At 42.8% G+C, this 18,016-nt stretch overlaps 1 protein-coding gene across 2 annotated transcripts in view; it reads right to left on the minus strand.

Annotated features, from left to right (window-relative positions):
• GFOD1 (glucose-fructose oxidoreductase domain containing 1) overlaps positions 1–18,016 on the minus strand; it is a 73,910-nt gene that overhangs the window by 17,171 nt on the left and 38,723 nt on the right. Inside the window, exon 1 of one of the 2 annotated variants that reach the window (XM_030500319.1) lies at positions 719–848. The exons of the other annotated variant lie outside the window; for it this stretch is intronic. Coding sequence (XP_030356179.1) covers positions 719–749 — 31 coding nt within the window. The 5' untranslated portion in view covers positions 750–848. Of the gene's footprint in view, positions 1–718; positions 849–18,016 lie in introns of those variants that run through there. 2 annotated transcript variants of the gene reach the window in all.

The following is an 18,016-nucleotide window of genomic DNA, read 5'->3' on the forward strand; positions in this document are numbered from 1 at the left end:
AACGCTGCTGTAGCAGTATTCGTGGCACTATGAAATAGATACAGTCCTTTTGTGCTTGATGTTGGACTCAGGGTTGCTTCATAAAGTTTTAGGTAGTCCCATAAGGAGCAGGGAGTTGGACTTGATGATCCTTACAGGTCCCTTTCAACTTGAGATCTCCTATGATTCTATGATATATGACCTCTTCTGCAAAAAACATATGTACCCCATACGATTTTGACAACGTGCTGACTTGAAGGTAGATTTTCTAAATACATCCATATGAATTCTTGATTGCTTGTTCTGTTAGTTTGGCTAGCTGGAGCCTTTGATTTGGGAGTATAAAGCATCTGCATCACTAAATCCATAAGCAATGTGCTTGAGAGCAAGGAAAGCAACCAAGTCTTGCATTAGTGTGCATGCCAGCACACTTTGCAAGACAAAGCAAAACTCTTTAGCCGTTTCCTAACATGGGCTAGAGTTTGATGATTGGTTTATATCCCACCTGGCATGTCATTCTGATCTCTTCTCTGTAGGCATTTATGCAAATAACAACACTGGAGACTGAAGTAAATTAAGTTCTTAGTATTAACTATTTAAAAACCTTTATCTGCTGGGAAATCTAGAAGAGGTGCAAATACACCCTGACAAACCAGCTACTTGCACACTACAAGGAAACGCTTCAGGGGTCCCAGCTTGAGATTATCTCTTCAGGCATGTGAAACATGCTCAGACTTACATTCCCTGAGCCCTACTTGGATGCTTTCCATGTCCTCCTGTGTGCTTGGGAAAAAGTATATGGGACAACCATGTGGCTTTCCCAGATTTCTGTTCCCTTTTTTTTATCTTCAAATCCCCATTAAAACTGTAGGGTCACATCCCTGCTGAGTACTTCCCTGTGAAAGAAAAAAAAAAAAATAGAAGACTCTCACTAGGTACTCAAACTAAGAAAAGAAAACCATTCTACTTAGACCTTATTCAAACAAAACCTCGTTATTTCAATGGGATTTCATTTGTTTTAGGACTAAATAAAAAACTTGGTGAAAATGTCTGTTTTGGTCCTTTATTTATTCCAATTACTCGCACTCCTTCTATTCAACTTCCAGAACAAAATGCATGCCATCAGTCCAGTATAATACCTTTCTTTCCCACAGTAATGAAATCACAGGGCAATCACAACCCATAGTCGATCTCTATTCTCCTGAGGCATTATTATCTGTATTTAAATATGTTTCTTTCTGTGTTAGCTGACAACAACTAAATGGCCAGCTGTTGTAAAGGCTTTGGGAGCATTAGGAAATCAGGCAGTTCAATTTTCTTTCAGCTTGCCTTTCCATCGCAGAATTGTTTATGCTTACTGAGTCAGATAAATTTATGGCTGATAATTAGAGTTAATTTTCTTTATGTTTCCCTTGCCTACCCTTTCTACCCCCATTAAAACCAGCAAGCTGTAATGGGGTACTAAATAATAAACTGACAAAAGATAAACATCAGACTGATGCCGGTAAGTAATTAATGCAGCCATTGTTTTGGTAGATCTGTACAGGATTCAAGAAGCTTTATGAACACTGAAAAACTACGTCTCACCAGCCAAGTGATGGGGAAAGTGAGAGGAAATCCAAGTCTTTCAAAAAACCCCAACCTTAGAAGCTGCAGTGTCAGATCCCTATCTGTATCTCACATGGCATCACTGCGCAGAGCAGCAAACCCTGTACTCTCCCTGCACTTTATATTTCAGGATTGGTTTTCTCCAGTAAACATTCAGTGATACTCTGTTTGCGTAAGATGCAGTGCAGTTTCTAATATAACCCTTTCTACATGATGATTATATGAAGCATCAGCTTCACGATTTAACCCAGACAGTGTTCCAAATATTTTTCCCAACCTTATTTCTCTGCAGTATTTTCAGCTGGAGTATTTCTACTTCTTTTCCTCCCCAATGAAGTTTGAAGGTTCTCTGTGCTGAAGAAAATGTGTGCCAGCCCTGCAGTGCTGGATGAATGGAGCATGCATCTGACCTAATTTTCTGATATGAGAGGTTAAAATAAATTCTAAAATCATTACTCACCTTCCCAAATACTGTACTGACTACGGACACTAAAGCACTCAACTATGGACTGGGATGCTCTAATGTAACTGGACGCATTTGAAAACTGCACCCATGCACCCACAATTTTGACTTTAGTATCCAAGCACGTACAGATGCATACACATCTTTCACATACATAAATACAAGTATATAGCAGTTAGAGGTGAAGTGTCATTTCTTACATTCAGTAGCGAGTGTATGCATGCTCTATGTGTCCCTGTGCGCATCTGCATGTACAGGCTCACACCATAAATCACACCATCTCCTTCAAATATACAGCTGCAGAAGTTGGAAATGTCCAATAATATATATTTATTATTTTTATATATTATTTTTATAATTATTGGGCAAACCCTACTAGAGCCAACCCACTGTGCCTAGCAGTGGAACCAGATTTTCCAGAGCAACGTAAAGTTATGCAAGGATGGACGAAGACCAGGTTGCACGACATGTCTTGAGAAGAGAAATGTTCTCTCAGTGGTTTCATACTCATTGTGCCAGCAGGTCCCCTCTCTGCTCACTGAGTGGCACCAGCAGCAAGGCTGGAGAGGATGGCATAACTGTGCCACTCTCAAGAAAGGCCACAGCAGAGAGGAGGAAAAAAGCCAGGCAGCAAAAGGTTTCAAAACAAAGTAGGTCAGCTGGACCAACATAAGCCTGCCTTTTCCATCTGCTTGTTTCTGGTGTGCCATTTCACCAAGATCTGGGAGAGTACAAAAGCACATACACAACAGTTGATCTGCAGGATGGCATTTTTCCACATCATCAAAGTTTACCAGAGACTATTTACAGATGAGACCATGGCTTGATTCTTCATGGGCTTCTCATTTCTGCTTCACAGTCTAAGTCCTCTGCCCAGACCAGGGGTAGTTTTTATGTCTTGACAAAACCAGCAAGGATAAGGACCACAGAACACACAGGTGAAGAAAATAAGTTAGCCTGGTCCACACAAGAAAATAAAGCCAGTTTAATTAATATCCTGATTGTAATGAAATACTTTTGTTGGGATGCTGTCAAGCCAAAATATGTTCTCATAGAAGACCCCCACCTCTCAGAGTCAATGTTGAGTAGCACAGCTCTATCCTGGCTGTTACTGAGTCCAGCCCCGCTCCCATGTTTAATGAGAATTTTGATAATGAGTTTTCCAGGGACTTCGCATCAGGCCTTAGTAAATTTCAGGTCAAATTTACCTCATCTGTAATGCCATTAATTAAAGTGGTCACTCTGGTCGTTGGTCTGGCTCTTTGAGCAACCCAATCAATGGTACAACAGTGAAGAGATGACAAGCAAACTGTGGTTTGAACTAACTGCACTTTCATTAACTTCCCATCCAACACTACTTTGTAATTCACAGGTTCTTGGAGGAACTTCTAAATAAATTATAAAGCCTCCCCCAAAAGGCCCTAGCCTTAGAATCAGTGTACTTTCTCAGGTAGTATTTTATTCCTGTCAGCAAGAGCTAAGTGCTCCTAAAGAGCGGCCATAAAACCATTCTGAAAAGCAGCAGCAAGAATGGATCAAAGTGAATCAGCAATTCCAACTACGTGAGACGCTGACATTGTGCTTCCCTGGCTCCAACCCGGGGTCCATAAGAAAGATGAATGTTTGATTAATTACTCCCCAGACTGCAGAGCTTACACAAGAACCAAGGACTCAGCAGCAGCCCAACCAGCTGACTCAGACAGCAATAACTCATGGGGTGCAATCTGCCTCGATGCCAGATTGCCCTGTCTGCAGTCAATCTGCAGTCCAATCCTCCCAAAAGGGTTTCTTGGAAAATGCCATTCACGCTCACGCTGGCTAAGTGTGCACTGGACAAGACACAGCTACACTACAGTAGCAGCTGAAGCCATATTTCACTATACTTTTCCACAGCTTGCTTTAATGGAGACTGGGAACTCTTCCCCACTACTGAAAATCTGTTGGAAAACAAGTCAACTCTGGAAAGTTTCACTGCTATGTTCAGTAGGCCGGCTCTAGTCAATTAGGGCAGCCCAACTTGACGTATTCTTCACCAACCTCAATGCCTGGTTTTGCTGCATTTGTACTGTAATCCCAGGACCCTCTTGCGACAGATGCTCCGCAAAAACACAGTGGAAAACAAGCCCTTCTTCACAATGGGGTTTGTTTTACCACACACATGCTGGATACTTGGACTGGGAAGAAAATGTGGGTAATTCCTCTCACTATGCCATCTTCAGACAGACCTGCTATGGGAGCTGCTCTGACCTCATTGAAAGGCTATGTTCAGACCTCATCCCTCTGAAGACCCAGGAGAACTTGAAGTAATATTCCAACGGTAGGAACTTAAAGGGGCAGGAGATCTCATGCACTTAACCTGTGCCACGGTGGGTGAAAGAAGTGTAATTTTTTTATCCACCTACACTCTTGCAAGTACATATCTGATTCAATGAAGAATAAAATACCTGTAAAGTAGGTCAGTAATTATTGCACTTACTTACATTTCCTTTGAGAAGCGGCCTAACACACTGATCTCCAAGGAAAAGGAGGGCACAAAGGATGAGGCATTTTCAAGTGAGTTAAGAATTGCTTTATTTCTGAACGACAGTATGCAGCTAGAAGCCTACAGCCCTTCAACTGCATTTTTCAGTCACAGAGTTGGCTCAGATTCCTATGCAAAACAGCCCTAGAAAGATTTTTATCAACCTAATAACACTGTTTCCCCCAAATATGTGCTATTTTCTACCTGGAGCCCCTAGGGAAGAAGAATGAGCAAGAACTCTTGAGCAGAAATCCCACGGTGGGTACAGACAGTTTTCACTCTAAGTCCTGTTGAGATGCTGACTCTGATTGATCTTCTCACAGAGCACCCTACCACTCAAACACAGCGACTAAGGAGGCCCAGGGTTCGGATGCTAGAAAAAAGCTTAGGCTAATTAATTGCATTTCTTTTTCTGACTGCAGTGTTTTTCTGCCCTGCTGGATAGTCAGAGGCCAGGACTGGTTCCTCTGATTAACAGTACCTCATCATGAAATCAGAAGGAAAGCTGCAGGCTAAAGAAAACTGGATTTTTGTCAGCAAGGATTTGCTCTTGGCAAATAATTATCATTGCCAATGTTAAAAGGAGATTGTGAATTAACTACAGCAGACATAAAAAATAAATTTGGAAAAAAGCTTTCAATAATTACAGTGCATGTGTCAAATGGAAATTACTCCAATTTGCATAGCTCTGCAGTCACATTATACAATATCTCAAGTGGCTTCATAATAACAAGCTTGTATCTTTAAAATCATTTAATATAGCCCAGGGTTTTAATAACCCAAAAGACACTTCAGGAAGTACAGACAGAAAAAGCTAGCCTGGGATTCTTCATTTTTTTAGGCCATGCCTACACACAGTCCATTTTCATTATTTCATAATTATACATTTTTTTAATGTACCATCCCCACCCTCAAGCACGTAAGTTTTACTGATAAAAAGTACTTTATAGTGGTTTGTCTCATTTGTATAGGTCATCTTTATTCCCATATAACCAGCCCCATTAGAAGCCACACCACTGCAACTGTGTGTGTAAAACATCACATGCAACATCTACACCAGGACTAATTTCCATGCAGGTCAGACAGACAGTTCCTTGGAAGGTCTGTTATTACCTGCAATGTGCTTCAGTCTGAAGTTTCCAGTTAGAAACATGAATGTGACTGCATGTGGGTAGATTTAAGACAAGAGCTTTGCTCTGCACTCCAGGTAAGGATCCAGCTCATGGGCCATCAGAGAGGACACCTCTTGGCCAGTCACACAAGGGTGCTACTCAGGTCTTGTGTATCAAGGGGCTGATTTCAAATTTGTATGTTTGTTGCTTCTTAGGAATGGGGGATATTTATTAAAACCACTTTCTTATTTTCCCTTTCATTTAAGACTCCACCCTATTTAAACTTGAACCAAGAATCCCCATATGCCAAACAGAAGGCTCCCTAGTGCATATCAGAGCTGAGCTTTTTGACCCTTCAGTGTCATCACTTACTTTAATCTCAACTTTGAGATTATACCTGTACCTGCCACAGAAGAAATGGGGAGTCAGATCATCCCTTTGTAGGAACAAGGATAACCAACAGGTAATTACAGAAAGCAGCCATGGGTCAGTTATAAACCACAGTTCACTCACAGATCTCAAAGCACTTGACAAATCCAAACAGGTACCATCTTCTCATTTCAAAGATAAAGACGTCTCAAGAAGTTTCATGATTTCTCTTGGAACAGATGTTGTGAAAGTGGCAAAAGCAACAAAAAGAATCTAACCTCTTCTTCCCTTGGTAACCTTTCTGCATGTGCAGGAATTGTGCCATCCTTTCAGCTTTTCCATCCAATTTTGCCATCATTTCTGCTTTTCTTTTTTTTTTTCTTTAAAAAAAAAAAAAAGCCATATCTGCACTTAACAGATTGTTGGAATAACTCAACTTCCTGTGTTAAAAGCAATTGCTGCTTAGCTGGCAGTGAAAGATGAAACCTCAGGGGTAGGAATGTTAGTCTAATTGCCTAAGGGCAGAGATTTTGCATGTAAAAAACCACCAGGCTCTTGTTCTCCTGCCTTCACACACTTGGCTGCGGGTGCCATGCAGGCAGAGGGAAATACTAGCTGTAGGCTACAGTCATCCCTGGCTATTTTCCTCTACACCAGCATGTAGAGAGAAGTGGGGAGGATCCCGAGACAGAAAGTCTCCCAAAAGCATGGCAGGAACGCCCATTGGCTGTGGTTATACCCATCAGCAGCAACAGGCCCATGTGGAAAGAGGTCAGTTAGTCACACTGAGGGCTAGGCACTGGATGCAAGAAGTTATTTGCAATGTACCTTGTAATCTTCTGCTTCCAGCTAAGGGTTGATATTTACCCACCTAACTAGAAATGTACAGAGTGCCAAACACGGGAGAGGAGAGGCCGATCAGCAGCTCAACCCCATGACTCAGTGCACCAAGAGGGAGATGCCAAAACAACTATTGTTGTTTCTCATGAGGTAAGCCTGGCCTGAACACAGCACCGCAGGGTGCTCAGCTATGCAGCGGAACCGCTGCAGTAAACAGTTTCCTCTCCAAACTCAAATTCATCTTAGTAATGGCAGACTGTGCGCTGTTACGCCTGCCAAAAGCATGGTGGCCTGGGTGAAACAATAGGCTTGCCCTCCTCCAAATGCCAGTAACAAAGCATGACCATCATCAAAACCACTCTTGACAAGCCCAGTGCCTCCCCTCAGGGGCCTCCCAGCAAAGTGGCTGGGGCAAAAGCAGAGCCCAGCAGCCAGCCCCAGGTTCGAGGCACATGCCCAATGCTCACGCTGCTGTACCCTGCACCACATCAGCTGTCCTGACCACAAGCATTTTGGTTCCCCAGGTTTATCAGGCTAGGAGCGAACTTCTTTTAAGTAACAGTGTGCATTGAAGAGGTGCTTCTGTTGCAGCAGTCCTACCGAACGCTGCATGAAAATACAGCCAGCATACCTTTGGACCACACTGTGTATTAAGTGCTGCTTGCACCACCGGCACTGCTGCCTGGGAAGAGAAATGACTTGGTGGATCTGAACAGAGAGACTGTCCTGCTGCCAGTGTTCGAGGAGTGCTGGAGCAGAGGCTGCTCACATCTCCAGAAGCTCAGACTACCAGGAGACAAGAAACTACTTGATCTTTAGGGATTTCTTACGTGTGCTGCAAAAACATTGCATGCATTTTGTATGCTGCCTGGATATTCAGATTCCTTAAGTGAGTTTTTGTTCACTGCAAATGCGTTTAGTTTCAAAAACGCTTTTTCTAAACTGTGCAGCCTGTATTTGCCCTTGAGGCCTGACAGGACACAAAGTGTGGCAACACACTGGAACAGCCTCTCTGCTGCAAGCTCCAATCTGCACTACAGCAGCACATTTAGCAGAGGAGTTTTCCAATTCTGTAAGATGTCATCACAGTGATGCAAATTTCTTTTAGCTTGGACAAGCCTTAACTTTACTGTTATGCTATAGGTGTGGCTTCCCATTAATAAAGCTATTTCTAACGCAACACTATTTGAGGGTGAACAGAGCACACGCCTGTGCTGATGCCAGTGTTTTTACACTACAACAGGTTTCAGTTGGCTCTGTGGCACAAAAAAGAAGCTGGGCTTCACAGAAATTTGGATGGTTCCCTTCTGACTCACATCCAGTTGGGCTGTCCTTTGGAAAAACTGTGTTGTTTGTTCTTAACAAAACTGGCCCTCCAAAGTGTACAGAGGATATTTTGTTCTCCAAGCTGTATGGTTTGGAGCTTCTGTTGTTGTCATTGTTGGTTTCACTCATCTAAAATTGTCCCTTCCATGAGGAGAATTGACAAAATACAGAAATTTGGTCACCTGGTCATAATACTCTGCTGAGGGGAAGCGATGCCAATTCCAGCTCATCTCTTCCTCTCCTGTTTCCATTTCAGAAAAAGACTCTAATGCATCCCTTCATTTACAGAGAGCAAACATTCCCAGTGTGCACGTTCACTGCATTACTGAAGAGTTTTCGCTGCCATGCAAATAACCCTCCAAAGCACAAGCAACAATAAACACATCCAAAAGAAATATTGGGCTGTGACAGGTCTTCATTCATCCATGTCTGGTCCCTAGCTGAATCAGTTGCCCAGGAAAATTTGAAGGTAGGCAATGAAACATCAATTTCAGAGAAGGGAAGGCAAGAAAGAAGCTGGTTCTCTGACTTCTGGCATTATTGTACAAAGCCAGGAGAAAGGTGACAGCATTACACAGAATACAGAAAATGAATAAAGGGAGTACTAGAGGAAAAGTTTAATGCACTCTGCAACTTCAGCAGGATTTTTTTTTTTCCTTCCAAAAAGCCTTTGACAATTTCTCTGATCACTGAAAAAGGCTAAAAGGAGGCAAGCAAGCCCCATCATTCACACCAAGAATCTGCTCCCAGGCTTAGCTATCCAGCACACAGTTCTCAGTGACAAGGACAGAGAAATGCACCTCACCTCTCATCTGGAAACAATTATTAGTGTGAAAACAGTCCTTCCTAGGAGGAAACAAATGAACCCCATGCACAGCCTGATTAATGACTAGTCCCATGCAGATATGTAAACAGCCACATTGTTGCTACCTTAGCAAAATTTTAAAGTTAAATGATTTTTATTCACTTGTTTATGCTGTTCTGCCAAGCACTGGGATTTTGGAGGGGATCCCATTTAGAGGACAGAGGGTGGTTGCAGAAACAAAGAGCACAGAGCTCTGCTGTCCAGTTCTCAGCACCTAACTGTATGAAAATGCAGTATCTTTCAGGTTTCTTTTCTACTTCCTAGATGTAACTGATTTATTCCCTGCAGCCCAAATAGTATTTAAAAAGAATGTTACTGCTTTCTCTACAGCAAATATTACCAGACAATGTTGGTGGCTCCTACCTCAGTCCTGCCTCAAAGTAGCCCAAATGCTCTTATAAGAAAAATTACGTTTTTACTGACTATGATGACAGAAGAAACCTCTGCAAGGACTGTGTCCTGCTCACTGCTGGCCAGCTCTATACAAAGATGCTTTTGTGCCCAGGTGGAGGCACAACAGGAAAAGCCTTCTGAGCAGGTACCTAACAGGTGGGAACTGAGCGCGCTCCACTACTCCTAGGAGGATGTTGGAACTTCAGAGTGTGGAGCACCCTTTTGATTGTCCAAGGGGGCAGCTATAGGTACCTCTATTACATACTGTAAGGAATTTTATCCTCGGCCCTCTCCTGTCTATCAAGGAAAATCTGTTCACTCAGGTGTGGAAGCATGCGGTGGGACATACACCTGGTGACATGGGTCAGAGTCTCAACTCCGCTGTCCCCTGAGCCAGAACATCAAACGCATTGTGCCATCCAACACCCTTTCCTGAAGTGCATTCTCAGGACACAAATTCATCCCCAGTTGCCATAACTGGCTGGAAAAGACCTTGGCATGTAGCAGCACAAGGAGCATGGGGAACATAGGGTACACCTGCGTCACAAAAGGATGATCCCGTTAGCACATCAGGCAGAGGCAGCCTGGCATGGCTTTGCTGCAGGAATGTTTCCATACGGGCTGGCACTTGGGTCTGAGTGACAGATATCTGCGTCAGCCACAAAACACTGAGACAACCTCACAGCCAGGCTGCAAGTGCAGAAGCCCCCAGTGCTGGTTATGAAAGGAAGGGAAGAGGAACGCCACATCCAGTTAAAACTGAAACGACTTTGACTGTCTCCCTGAATGACCAGAGATGACTTCCCACTGATTGAGTTCAGCTAAGGTTTCTCAGCCACTAATCTGCAGTCCCTTCAGGGGACTGGATCCACATTGGAAGCACTTTTCATTTCCCACTCCCCCCCAAAAAAATTATGCAATTAAGTCCTGTCTTCAGCTCTGGGCTTTGTCTCCTTATAAAACATTTCAATAGGATCAGGCAGTTTTAGCAAAGAGAGGCTGAGCAGTCCCTATCTCATCTGTAGCTATTCATTTGTCACAAACAGCCACTGCAACTTTACTGACATTTCCACTGAAGCTTACAAGAAAGGCCACCTCTGCATAACACACAAAATGTCCTTGGGGAGGAGAGCATGAGTCCCAGCATCACAGGTGCAGGAGAGCAGAAGGGGTTGGCTTTCCCCTCCTTGGGCAAGACCTAGCTCCAGTTGCCTCACTAGGGCTTGATTTAATTTTCCACACAAAATCGCCTACAGCTTCTCTTCACTTCTCCTGACAAGAACTGCTTGTCCTCATTCACCCCTCTCCACTATCACTTCACAGTGGGGTCGAAAGTAATGACAACAAGGAAAATCTGATGCATACAAATGTGAATTTTGGCTGTGCACAGCCTCTGTGCAGTCAGTTGAGACGGGATAAAGCCTTCACTCACCACTTCAGCGCATACAAATATATGAGGGTGTAGAAAGGGAACACAGCTTTTCCCCTGCATTAGTAGGCATAGCACAGAAAGACTCAACCGTCTCCACCACCTGAATGCCTCTGAAAAGCCCAGAGAAGTGCATGGGCAGGGACTCCTCAGGAACATCTAGGTGTGCTTTGCCCACCATAAGAATGTGCTTCAAACACTGGTTTGTCCTGGAAGCCAGATCCTATCAATGCATAAAAGCTCCTTGGCATACAATTAAACATGACTGATATAATGCTGGGTTTCTAGGAATGTTTCAACTACATGAAACACAGATCTCATAATAAATCATTACACTGGGCCATTTTTCGTTGTTGGAGCATTAGGACCAGTGAGGTTGGCCAGCTCCACTGCAGAAGCTGTATTCCACATCTATGGTTGCAACTGGAGACAGAATGCAGCATCTTGAACCTGTGGCTGCACACATCTACAACTGCAACACCTCATCCTAGAAATGGTTTCAACTTACAGTGAAGTAAACTTTACACTTTCTGGTGTACATATAAGCGATTGGGGGGGGTTGGGGGGTGTTTGTTTTGTTGAGTTTTTTTTTGTATGTTTGCGTTGTGTGGTGGTTATTTTGTTGTGGTCTGGGGTTTTTTTGTTTGTTTTTGTTTGGTTGTGTTTGTTTGGGGTTTAAGTTATCAATCCTATTGAGAACATTTGGGATAAAATATTTCTTTATCTATTATTGAGTCATGTGCCAGATGGCTATGATTCTTCAGCAATGCATGCCTTTACCTTTGCAGGTACAACCTATTACAAACAGTGTGTCATGATGATAAAGTAGATGTCTCAGGACACGAAAAAAAAAAAGGGGCGGGGAAAAGAGAGGAAAGGGGCAGGATAGAGACACACATAACTGATGTTCCACTCTCCTCTAGAAAATGCAGTAGTTCTGACCAGGAAGGGATTTAGATTCAGACTGCAGAGGTGCTGGTCAATATGCAAGATGCCGAGCAGAGAAGAAACAAGCTACATAAGCAGGAAACCGAAAACTGTGCTAACACATGGCCTTTCCCTGACCTAAGTAATGCAAGAAGGGCTTAAGAGTATCCCAGCCAGCAAAGAAAAGCTTGTTAGAGGAAGTCAGTGAGCAGTGTCTAGCTGTGGGGAGCTGGACTATCATCTGGATTCGACACTTAAGCGCTGCTTACAGACATGGGGAAAAGCCAAGCCTGGTAAGATGAAAAGAAACAATTGGCAACTCCTGTATGCTGGCAAGGGAACCCACACAATCAGCCAATACAAGACACTGACCCTTGAGTTAAAGAGGAAAAAAAAGTGTCACTAAATATTTAAAGAAGGACTTTAAAAAGTCCCAGTTATATAAAACAAAATCCATGTAATTTAATAGCAATTTCTTCCAGCTTGACCTAAATCCTCATCTCCTTTTACATCACTGTGTTAGGAATACAATAAAACAAAAAATTATCATCAGAAGCCAAATTCTAGGGCTGATTTACACAGTTACCGGGTCATGGCAGGCCACAGAGGGTTTCAGTCTGTGACCAAATGCCAAAATGTGAGATCCCGTGAGCATTCAGTCAGAGAAACGGGAGGAAACCTCAGGGCTCAGAGTTCACGTTCACCAGCTCCCCACCCCAGATAAAGACCCAGCGCTGTTACAGCAAAATACAGTGAAACAGATAAAACATAGCAGTGGTACAGGTATGCTGTCTGAGACCAAACCAGGTCATAACCTACAGCTTTAATGAAAAAAGCAGTCTAAGGTATCCCATAATAATGTACATTACAGTGTATCCATGAGTGAGATGCAAAGGGGAATGAGTTAAACAACATAGGGCTTTCTTCAAGACACACCAGATTGGCAACTTACTGTGTGCCACGGAGTTTTGTTTTGCAAAGGGGAGTTCTCTAGAGGAGGATGAAGTGCAAAACATCTAATGGTAAGATGCCTGGAGAAGATCTCACCACTACACACAGCTTCAAAACACCAGCTGTGACTGCCACAACATCTGTCAGCCTCTTCAAAGGCAGCTCTTAACAGTGAAAGGATAATGTGCACCTACAAGGGAAACGCTCTTCCCTTCTCATCATGCAGAAGATAGTGTAAATGTGCCACCAGGAATGTACTTCAGAGTAAATGAAGTGTCACATCTCCAGTTCATGGTGAGGAAGGCACTACCACTAAAGGGATCAAGGACAGCACAACATGCAAACTGCCTGGTGGGAAGTGTTGTATTTGTAGCACAACTGAGAGCCAGCATAGCAGGTTTCTATGGAAAAGCACTTGAAGTCTTAACTTCATTCCCCCAGTTTCCTCAATAAGCACAGACACGAAGGAGTGGGAAAGTGTTTCCAGCAGTTCCTATTACCAGGGCATGAGTCGTGCCCTGCTGGGGTTAGAGCTGTGCAAATACACAAGTTTAAGTCCTTTGGTGGCTTTTACAACCAACTAGGACATTATTTTGACAAAATAATTTTTGTGATGTAAGTAGAACAGGATAGGACAAGGAAAAAAGACATCATTCCACACCGGGTCTCTCTCTAGAAGAAACAGACTGTTTTCCTCCAGACTGGTGAAGTTGTTTTCAAACAGCATCTCAGAGGTGTGAGTGAATACAGCATCTGGCTCTGGTGGGTCAGTTTCTGCGAAACCAACATGATTCTCACCTAGCAGGAAAAACCAACTAATCATGACTAAGTAGATCTTCACTGGCACATGAGGCATCATGCACCACATGTTCCTTGAAGTCTTTCCAGGTTGTCAGGTGGCGTGAAACACTTAGCCAAAGCCCATCACACAATGCTGTATAATGCCTTCATGCTCTTTTCAGCAGTGGGCACTGAGCTAAACCACCCAGTGGTATGTCTTCATCACTACCCTGGTGGGCTGAATGAGACCTAACATGAAGCCCAAGTGCCTCACAAGTCCCACCACATTGCAGGAAGCACCAAGCACTGAGGTTCACCCATGGCAACCTGCCTTCTGGTCATGCAGTCAGTTCCAGCCAAGGAGATGCACCCAGCTCCCCGACAGCTGGACCCAAGGAACTTGGCCACACTTCCCAAAGACACAAAGACATCAAGGTCTTTTTCCACAAACCCCTGAAGAACAGGGTGTGAAAGCCTCTCACAGTAAGGATTATTATGATCCCCAAAGGATTGGAAGCATGTGGCACTTCCACCTAACAGCCTATTCTATTAACATACAATGACTGCTCCAACCATAAAAGCAATTGCTGCCCTCCTTCTCCCTGGAAGATGATCCAAAGGCCAAAAAAGCAGCCAGAAGTCCTGGGCAAAGCAACCCAATAATGTGTGCAGAGCTCCTCAGAGCCTTCTGTGTGACCGCAGGGAAGAACACCAAAAAAAACCTCAATGAGAAATCTGAGGAATTGGTGCTTAGAGTCCATCTGCACATAATCACCCATCAGAGAATCAAGAGGCTGTCTCTGTTACAAATTGTCCTCTTAGTCCCCAAATACAGCACCCAATTCAGAGAAGGGAAAACTACAAGGGGAAGAAATAATAAATAAATAAATAAAAGGAATAAAAAGGGAAAAGAAAAAAAAAGAGGGAATACATTCACTGCCAAAACTTGGGTGGAGGGAGAGGATTTGCGATCAGACAGTGTACACACAGAAATGTGTACATCTGTGAAAGACTAACTGTAGGGGAGCAGAAAATGAAGCCAAGATGGTCGCGAAAGCCGCTTATGCTTTTGGCTTTATAAATTTTATAAAGCTAGCTGTTTGTGAAGAGGATAAAAGTTCTCTTTTTTTGATTTCCTACTCAAAAGAAGCCACTGTTACTTCATTTGGGTCACCTCTGCCTACACGGGGCAGGTTTCCCTTCTGCATAACTTAGTTTCTTATAAAATCTCTGGGTACTTTCATCATTACCAACCACAACATCCTGCAAAAGAGCAGATAATCATTAATGGCTTGTACAGCCTACGAAAAGAGGCATAGGGAGACTACAAGCCCTGTATTCATTTCTGCCACTACAAAGTTAGGCATCTAGTCTAAACTAATAATCTGGGATTTCTCTGGACTCAACAGACAGAAATACACACCGTCATTAGATAAGGTTATTTACCTTATCTAATTTAGGCACACGCTTTAGGATGGTGCCTGAATTTCCACCACCATCAAAGAGCCTTGGTAATCAGTGAAGACCAGATACATAACTTTTAGAACAGATGCTTAAGCAGAAATCATATAAAGTTAATTGAGATAGGCCTCCACTACAAAGGAGGCAGGAAATACATAACAGAAAAGTTAATTTGCACCTGCCGGGTCTTAGGCTAAACTGTTATTGGAATGACCCTTCCTACACCTCATTTGGCACATCTGTGCCTGGTAACAGAGACACCTGTAAGAGAAGCACCATTGAAAGTCACTCATTCTGGGGCTGTTTATAAAAAGACAGGTTTTCCACTCAGGCTAAACAGGCTACAAGATGCCTGTGTCCCAAAGCACACAGCATTAGTACCCTTTGACTCACTGCAGGGCTCAAGTGTGTCGGTGTGCTGCAAACTGGACAGCTTGGATTTGCAGTGGTTCTGTACAATGCTGACTTGGACAGCTGGAAGGCAGATGTCTGGAAAGTCTAATACTAAATAGAGATTACTAGTTCAAGCTCAAGCCTAAAAAAAGAACTTAGAAATGCTAATCCATGTGAAACCGTAAATTCCTGTATCTTTGCCAATCTATTAATTTGAGCTAGCCAAGCGAAGCTAAGAACACAACTCAGCAGGTACAGAAAGATGCTCATTTTAAGTGGAGGCCATGAAAAAGGCATCTGGTCTAAGCTACATCATGATTTTCTTCTCTGGCTGGAGACAGTTCAGGAAGAAATCTGATGGGTGGATCAGGCAGAGAGCACAACAGGGATTTCATTAACTGGGGAGATGTTGCACTGGCAGAGTGAGCCGAAGGCAAAGACAGCACTGCAGCCTGGCTCCGCTGTTTTCTTCTGCGACATCCCCGCATCTGACTTGGTATCAATGGACAGCTGCTGCAGAAATTGAAGTGATGCTGTAATGACAACTCTATTAAAGGGGCAGATGGTTCTACGAGCAAATGTTTCACCAAGGACTGAGTAAATATCATCAAACTCATTTCTCAATGACAGCTGACATCCCAAGAGATGAAATTTCAGATTGTTACTGTACCGTGTAGCCAGAGGCCAGGAATATTCTTGAATATGACCTGACTTAAAAATATAATGAAGCTGGTCCAAACACAAGACTATCAGTATGGCTAGAATCCTTGGTAGCAGCTTTTATGACAGTCATGGTTGAAATGTGCCATTTTGGGAAGGCAGCCAAACTGCTTATACATTGAGTGCAGCTGCACCATAAAGCCACTGCAGCTTTTTGGATGGGTTATCATTCATAATGAAGTGGGAAAAGGCAGAAAAATAAATGAAAGAGGTGCCAAAGTAGACCACATTTATTCTAGAAAATGTGCTTCTCTTTTTAAAACACTGGAAATCAGATTCATCATACAAAGTTTACTGGACAACCATTGACTGTAAATTAGTTCTGCTGTTACCTTGACAGAAAATTTTGAAATTAAAATTGATGTATTCTGTCACTTCTCCCTACGCACAAAGGATTGAGAATGTTGACAAGTGATGCGATGCCTCTCACACAATGCTTCCTTCGCTTTTTTCCTTGCCCATTAGTAAATCAAACCTGATATACTCATGGATAGCCTTGGAGCATGGGTTGATAGGGTAAAACTTCACAGAGAATCTCTTGCAAGAGCAGTGCTCTCTAAGGCTTTCAAGAAATTATGTACCAAAACCAGGACAAAACTAACCAGGTTCAAAGCATGCAAACAACATTCAGAGAATGTACAGGTTGCAATTCAGACGAAGCTGATCACACAGCAAGAACATGGGATATTCCTTCACTGTTCCAGTGAGCAATGCCAAAAAAGTGAGTTCTTACTACACAAAGTCACACCTTCAGGGTTAACCCTCCATCTGCAGGGAACAATGGCACAAAGCTTGGCAAAAATAATTCTCACTACAAAATAGATCACCAGATTTAAAAATCCTTACTCATATGGTCAAGTTTAGGGACCTTCAGATCCATTCCTTATCTTAAGCTGCATAAAACATTACCTCAGTCTAGCTATCAATTTTGTATACAAAGAGAAGTTCCTTTAGTCTTTCCACGCAATTAAGCCAACCTTCTCTCTGCCTTTTGAAGTCCCTTACATTTACATTGTCAAAATACAACAAGGCTTAAGAAAAGTCCTTACCTATATATGCACGTATGTATGTACACATCTAAGCATCATGAGTTCAGAGACAACAATGTTGCTTACTACCATGAATAGCCCGAAAATTCATGTGATTGTTCTTGGCAAAACTACAGCTGGAAACACTTGCAGGGTCGGGACCGTATGTTAAACCATTTTGTTAACAAAGCATGAGGTAGTGCTATGTTATTTTGACCCACCCTATCTCTGTTTTTCTGTAATGTGCCATTCATATTTACAGTACGAAATACCAAATATATTACAAATTGCTGTTGTTATTTTAGTGTTTTACAAACATATTTCCATCTATGCATTTAGTAAATATTCAAACTGGCAGCTGTGGTGGTTCTTGTGTGTGCTGAATTCTGCTACACTTTGGTTCCATCTTCAAGTTTCATCTGCACAAAGCCTACAGGCCTCCTGAGCACCGCAGGCATTTCTGGTTTCTGCATTGAAAGAAAGACAAAGTGGGTACAGAAAAGGTAAACAGGCAACTGCAATGATTAAGAGGACACAGCAGCTGCTTCACCAAGAGAGACAAGTCCAGGGGTCTTCAGCTTAAAATGAAGTCTGATGGGGGATATGATCAAGATCTACAAAATTATGAAGGCTGTGGATAAGGCACTCATAGAACTGTTTTTCACTAAATTCAGTATTATTAGATGTAGGAGGCATTCACTGAAACTAGCAGGAAATCATTTAGAGTTAACAAAAGAAGATGCATTTCTATTGAGACAGTAGTGAATTTCTGGAATTTGTTGCCACAGTGATGACCTGTAACATCTGCCAGGCAGAGAGTATCATCAGGTTCAAAAAGAGATTAGACAAAT

Source organism: Strigops habroptila, chromosome 1, assembly GCF_004027225.2.
Source record: "Strigops habroptila isolate Jane chromosome 1, bStrHab1.2.pri, whole genome shotgun sequence".
In the NCBI taxonomy this organism is placed as follows: domain Eukaryota; kingdom Metazoa; phylum Chordata; class Aves; order Psittaciformes; family Psittacidae; genus Strigops; species Strigops habroptila.